We start from the raw sequence: 7052 nt of genomic DNA, 5'->3' as shown, positions 1-7052 counted from the left end.
ATTTTAATTTCCTATCCTGTTCTCAGGAAAAGTAACAAAGAGATGCTGGATTCCACCTGGCATTTTTACTCCTTGTTGCAAGTTGTTTGCCTGAACGCAGAGAGATTAAAAAGAAATCTTGTCACACTGTTGAAAGAACACAGTTGTCATTGACCTCAGGACGGTCTTATTTTTAAAACTAAAGTATTTTCTTAAAGAATAATATAACTGTGTAGTGAGAAAATACCTTGCCTAAACACAAGTTACATATGAAATGTAGGGCTGCCTAATTTGATAAATCATATATATATATATTTACATATTATACCACAATATATTATATATTTTTTTATATGATATAGATTTTGTTTCATGGGGAACTTAGTGACCAAAGGAGGATTTAACGCACAATTTTTGAGGCACACTGCCAAGTGACAGCAATTTTCACTTGTTCAAAATACCTGTTTACATTAGGTTATTTAAATGATAACCTATATCTTAGCAGAACATGGAAAGCCGGGAAGTAAATTTTGACTTTACCCACAACAAATTCAGCAGAAGGATGTCTGGATCCAGTAGAGATACCAGTTGGGATCAGAGGGAAGGAGAGAGCTCATAGGGACTGTACAACCTGACCACAGACAAATGGCATAGACTCTGGCAAGGCTGCAGCAAGCTAAAAGGCTGAAGCCGTGCAAACAGGCAGCGCTCCCAGAACACTGATCTTCATTTCTTGCTCCCTGTCCATGGTTTCCAGCCCCAAACAAATCTGTATCACTCAACAAACCAGGTGATAAATGGAGGTGCACATCAGCAGCCCTCCTTTACACTAGCAGAAAAGATAGCTGCTTCTGATATTAGATACTGTCTCCAGGTTTTGTTGCATAATAGGTAGACAGATCTATTTCCAGACATTTTCCTGTATCCCCGTTGGGGAAGAGAAATTTACTGTCCTTATGCTCTACACATTTTAGTGTGACACGATCATTTCACTTGTCCCCTTGAAAGCAAGGCATCCATACTGCGCCATCCATCTACCTCTGAGAAGTAAAATATGGCTCTTAGCAAGATCTGGATACTGTATCCCTCAACAAGACTCCTCCTAATGAAAATACAGCCCCTTAGGCCCTAGCAGTAGTAAAGTATGTGCTGATATACAGATGACATATTTCCTGGTTAGTTGCAAAAAGAATAGTTGTAATTTACCTTATAAAAATACAAAAGGAATCCACCCAAAAAGAGGAAGGTAGTTTTATTAACTCAGCACTTCTCAAACAGCTCCTTAGTAAAAATGTAAGTATTATTATAATACTTACATTTACATAATGAAATAAAAATACAGTTACATAATGAAATAAAAATAAAACTTAATGGCTCCTATTAAAATACAACTAAAGCAAACCACTGTTTTTTCAGGGGCTGAGATCTTACAGGAAAAAGACTAAGGAATGACTATGTCTAAATAAGGCTTTAACTATTGAAAGCAACAGCTACATTACAGCTTATATATCCATCGGTTGTAACATTCACGTTTGTGTAATAAAGCCTCCTTTATATGTAGAAGTTTAGTTGCCGCACATGTGTGTGGGAGTAGCTAGTCCTGTCTTTCAAAAGAGGACTTCTCCAGAAAAAGCCTCATGAAGAGTAATTTCTTACTTACCTAAAGGTAAGAACTAGAAAGAACAATAAAAACCAAAGGAAGAGCTGTTTTCAGGAGATCCAGCAGAGTTGTTATTTTTTAAATATTTTGTAGGACATTCAGGGGCAGGAATAGGAGAGGAGAGCAGATATACAGGCAGGTTGAGTAGGTATACAGCCACCGCCTCTATTTTCAGCTGGCAAAAACCTTCAGCTTTGGCAATACAGTGTTTTCATCTTTCTGTGCAGTACAAGTTCCTCCGACGAGACTGGACTGCCCAGGGCACTGGTGGCTAACCTATTGTTTCTAAACTGGTTTGCCAGGTTGCTGGTTCATATATAGCCTAGGAAATTAAAGTCATGGCCTGTGTGAAATGAGCCACTAATAGCCATCAATTACCTGGTAGAGGCCAGTCCAGATGGCTCAAATAATGCTCTTGGCTGACAGCTGAGAAGAGATGCAAGACTGAGCTGCATTCTCCTCCTCAGGGACAGAGTCCTTGGTTTGAAGAATAATATGAAAATTTTGGGGCTTCTACATTATTCCTTCTATTTATAAGTTTAGCTTCTGTTTGGCTATAATAAATGAACTCAATTTTGAAAGAGAAAACAAAGTGAAGCTGTAGGATTGCAGTGGAATATTAGGCAAAGCCTTGTAAGCATTCCCCAGTAAAATGACAACTGTAAAGCTGTAGCAAACTCTCTTCTCTCCCAAACCTATCAACCAGATTTGGGGAAAATGGCTCAAGATACTGTGGTGGTTTGACAGGAAATGTGTTTTTTGAGATGCTGTGTTTTTGGCCAGTGGATATTCAGACTTTAATATTGGCATTTATCCTGGCCATTGGGACATGGACACGCTCTGAGAACACGGGGTTAAAAGCAGAGCTCTCCCCTGGGAGGGCTCTCTTGGGTTTCCGGCGGGAAAGAGTTCGGGTCTCTGCCCTGGCCCAGCTGCTGGCTGGGCAGGGGGAGGGGAAAGCCATGAGGCCGAGAGAGGTAGGCCTGAGCTCCGGGGTGGAAGGGTGGAAGAGAGAGAAAGAGAGAGAGACACCGGGAGCCATCGGGCAGCCCCCCCTGAGAGACACAGAGAGAGAGAGAGAGAGAGAGAGCCGCTGCCTGGGACTGTAACCTTGAAACTGGATAAACATGGGGATAAACATGGGCCTGCGCCGGCAGCACGGCTGGGACGGAGAAGAGGGGGGGGTTCAGCCGGCCGCTTGTAAGAGCTTTTAACTCTTTTTTAGAGAATGAGAACTTTACAGAACATTGACCTTTCCTAGAAGATAGAATGGAAGATGAAGAAGAAATAGGCTAGTGTGAGAGAGGTCTGGGCGAGTGTGAGATAGTAGAAGAATAGAGAAGAATCCTAGTGGGAAGAGATGATGGAGTAGCTTTTGCTGGACTCTTTTTGTATAGCCATGGACAGAACCATGTTCTTTGTGATACAGAGACTGCTCAGTGTTGATGCCCCTCGGCCCCAGGGGGTGAAAAAATATGGGGGGGACAGGTGTCCCAAAGGAGAGATTGTGGGGACAGGTGTCCCAAAGGAGAGACTGTGCTTTTTTTAGATCGGGACAGAGCATCTTTAAAAGACAACCTTAGAAGCAGTTCTAGTCCGTGTTCAGTGGTGAGAGCACTGGACATGAAAAAGAAGAAGTCACGATGGCAGATGTACTCCGGGTGGTGCCACGAGTGACACAGAAACACACGAGGCTTCAGCTGTGTTTCCAGGGGAAGCCCATGGCACAAGAAAGACTCCTCTCCTCTTGATGAACTGAAGATTGATTGTCTAAAAGGTGGTGCTAGACCGAGAGTTGGTGATTTGAAGAACCAAATGTATTGTGTTAGAAATTTGGTGGGGGGAGGAGGAAATGCACTTGTGAAGTTTTCATTTTCCCTGTGTGTGTGTGTTGCTTTTTATCTGTAGTTGTAGAGTAGTAAATAAAGTTCTAGTTCTTTTTCCCTAAGTAAGAGCCTGCTTTGCTTATTCCTGGTCACATATCACAGCAGAAACCAGAGAGACGGTATCTTCATGGAGGCACTGGCATTGTGCCAGTGTCAAACCATGACAGATACTAAACAGGTATGTGCAGAAGCACAGCTTTTGTACATCATCAAGAAAAACAGGGGACTCAAGGAACAATTCATTTAGTTTGGGCACATTTAAAGCTAGATCCAGTGAAGAACTAGGTAGATTTGAATAGCAGGTGATAAAGTTTCCTGATGCAAAATGAATTGCATCTTTCTGGCTTAAAATGCAGGCAGGCAGTAAGAATCTCCATGTGCTGACCCACACAGGCAAATAGCTCAATGCCTCTAACCTGGTGCACCATGGAGAAGAATGAATGCAAGAGTTACAATTCCAGTAAGCAGCAGAGCTCTGAATACACAGCTGCTACAACACCGTAAACTTTGACTTAGGTGGCTGTTAGCCTCTCAATGCCTTGATTAACAAAAAATCCGAATCCATCTAGAATTAAACCAACAAGCTCTTGCTTTGTTATGAAAACCTCTTTTCTATAAAACCAAGTCTACTGGCACCCAAATGGACTGAAATTACTGAGAAACCAAAATCAGATTTTGTGACTGTTAAATCACCCCCTGTATCCGGAGCTATGGAGTTGATGGCACAGCCTCACTTAACCAAGAAACCTCCAACCTTCAAGGAAGAGATAAATTAAGCTGGACCGCTTTTCTCCGGTAAGCGCTGTGCAACAAGCTAGCAAGATGGCCCGGGCATCTCGGGGACACGGGCCTGAAAACAGGGTAGGGTGACCTCGGTTCGACAGCTGCGGCTCGGGGCTTCGCCACCCGCCTGCCCCTCCGACAGCGGAGAAGGCAGAGTCCTACCCGGCGGCTGGACACCCGCCCGCCGGGCGGGGCGAGCGCTTCCTGGCGGCGCCGGGAGCTGCTTGTCCTGGGCCCTCCAACAAACGGAGGATGCCGAGGTCAGCCACGGCTCCTGACACGTTTCCTCCGGCAGGTCCGGGGAGGGCCATGGCAGCGGGGTCGGCACTGGAGCGGGACGGCGCGGGCAGCAGAAGCCAGCCCAAGCCAGGCCGAACTCCACCACAGCCGCAGGGGCAGCCCGCGCCCCTCAGCCCGCCGCGTCCCGCCGCCGGCATGAGGCGGGCGGGGCCCTGGTGCCTGCTCCTGGCTGCGGCCTGCGCCCTGGGCCGGAGCCCGCCACCCCCGCGGGCCGCCGTGCGCTGCCTGGCCGCCGGCGCCTGCTTCAGCGCCCACCTCGCCAACGTCTCGTACGCAGAGGCCCGCGGCGCCTGCCACCAGCGGCGGGGCAGCCTCGCCTGGGTCACCGGAGAGCAGGAGCTGGACCTGCTGCTGGAGCTGCTGGCAGACGCGGCGGTGCCCGCGCCCGCAGTGTTCTGGGTCGGGCTGAAGAGGAACGCCTCCGCCTGCACCCACAACGAGCAGCCGCTCCGCGGCTTCTCCTGGGAGGGCGTCGGGGGTGGGACGGCCCCGCAGGAGGTGCCGGCTGCGCTCGGCCAGTGGCTCCAGGAGCCCCTGCCGTCCTGCATCACCGCCCGCTGCGCTGGGCTGCACCTGGCGCCTTTCCCCAGGGGCGACCGCAGATGGGGCTGGAAGGAGCAGGTCTGCCGGCTGAAAAGCCCGGGCTACCTCTGCAAGTACCAGTACGAGGGTGCCTGCCCCGACCTCCGTCCCACGGGCGCCCTTGACCTTGGCTATGGGCTCCCCTTCGAGGAGCGCAGCGGCGGCCCCGGCTTCAGCCCGCCGGGCACCGTGCTGACAGTGGCGTGTCCCGGCGGGGAGGTGCGGCTCACCTGCCAGCCCGAGCCGGGCGGCTTCGCCTGGAAGGCGGCAGAGAAGCCCCTCTGCCCCTGCCTCTTCGGCCGCACGACCCCCGACAGCGGGCGGTGCGCCGAGGTCGCCGGGTGCCGCGATGCCGCCGGCGGCTTCGCCTGTGCCTGCATCCCGGGCGGCCCGGACGGAACTCCCTGCCCGGGCACGGCGCCGGCCCCCACCGCTACAGGTGGCCCCGCCGAACCGTCGGATGCCGGGGTGGAAGGGCAGCGTCCTTCCATCCCGACACCCGGCAGTTCCACGGAGCCGCCCGCCACTGCCACGGCCGCCGCCGGCGGAGAGAAGACGGCTGCTCCGCCGCCTTCCTCCTCCTCCTCGTCCAACTACGTTTTCATCCTGGTGACGGTCGCTGTGGTGGTGCTGGTCATCCTGGTCATGACCGTCCTGGGGGTGTTCAAAATCTGCTTTAACAAGAAGTCCGAGGGCCGCGGGGACAAGGAGCCGCCGGAGGCCGGCAACAAGGCGGAGGCAGGCTCCGCGGAGCCCAGCGGAGCAGCGGGCGGTGAATAGCCCCGGACCGCCGAGGCCGCGTCCCTCGGGGCTGCCCCGAGCGGCAGCTGCCACCCGGGCCAGCGCTCGGCTGCCCACGTCCCCCCTGCCCCCTGCCCTGCTGCCGCGGGGAGCCAAGGGAGAGGCGCCGCGGGACTTCGCTGGGCAGGGCTTGGACATTATCAAACGCAGGAGCGCACAGCGATATTCTTTTGAGGGGATTGAAGTCTTTGGACAGTCGGAGTTTTTGTTGGTCTGAAAAAGAGTTATTTCGGTGCTGATTTCACTAAAATATAAATAGATCAGCCTGGCCGACAGAGCGATTGCAGCTGCAACAATTGTGCATTTTTATCCTCTCAGAAGCTGTTCGTCTGGTGCCTTACTTGGAGCAAGCATAAAGTGGGCCACTTTGAGCACTTGCATCTTGTAATTTACAATTCACTCCTTGCCTGAGTGGTACTTGGAGGCTCTCGTTTTCAGTCTAATTGCTGGAACTTTTGGAGAGGTGAACTGCCATAATTTTGGGTGAAACTGCAACCCATGTGCTTTCATACTGACATTCTTAAAAAATGAAAGAGCATTTCTATACTTAGAAAGTCATTAAACTGCTGAGGAAGTGAGAGGTTAATGGGGAGTCAGTTTTATACTTCAGCTGATGAAAAGAATAAAAGATAATGTAAATCATGTTTGTTACTTCATACTCATTTTTATTGTAGCAGAGAATAATTTTTTTCAGTTACAGTTTTTCTCCTAAGTTAGGTAGTTACAAAACTTGCTTTCTGTGTGCAATATGTGGCTCCCTTAGAAGGAGACAGACAAGGTGCTGACACACCACACTGCGTGAGGAGTTAACGTGAGTCCAAATACATCATGCAAATCTCATTCTCTTTAGTCAGATATATTGTTTTCCGTGCGGTCCCTGGAGAATAAGGAAAGATTCACTGTTCGTGCCCTTTTCTAAATGAGGTAAACACTTCCTCTGTGATTTCCCTTGGGAATTCCTGTAGAGGAGCTTTCAACCTGGCTGCAGAAGTTGCTTTCTGTGCAGTTCAGAGTGCTGATGCTCACTTATTGTTATTATGGTGTTGGTTTTCAATTAAAGT

The 7052-nt window shown here is 50.0% G+C and overlaps 1 protein-coding gene across 1 annotated transcript; it reads left to right on the top strand.

The window, feature by feature from the left end:
- Window positions 1-4560: 4560 nt before the first annotated feature.
- On the top strand, window positions 4561-6664 carry CLEC14A (C-type lectin domain containing 14A). The gene is given in 4 exon segments (XM_036384268.2): window positions 4561-4603; window positions 4606-4674; window positions 4677-4723; window positions 4726-6664. Coding segments are annotated over 4 exon segments (1404 nt in total). The 3' UTR covers window positions 5971-6664.
- Window positions 6665-7052: the final 388 nt, after the last annotated feature.

The sequence above is a fragment of the Molothrus ater genome, chromosome 6, assembly GCF_012460135.2.
Source record: "Molothrus ater isolate BHLD 08-10-18 breed brown headed cowbird chromosome 6, BPBGC_Mater_1.1, whole genome shotgun sequence".
Classification (NCBI taxonomy): Eukaryota; Metazoa; Chordata; class Aves; order Passeriformes; family Icteridae; genus Molothrus; species Molothrus ater.
This window is presented reverse-complemented; position numbering and strand designations above follow the sequence as displayed.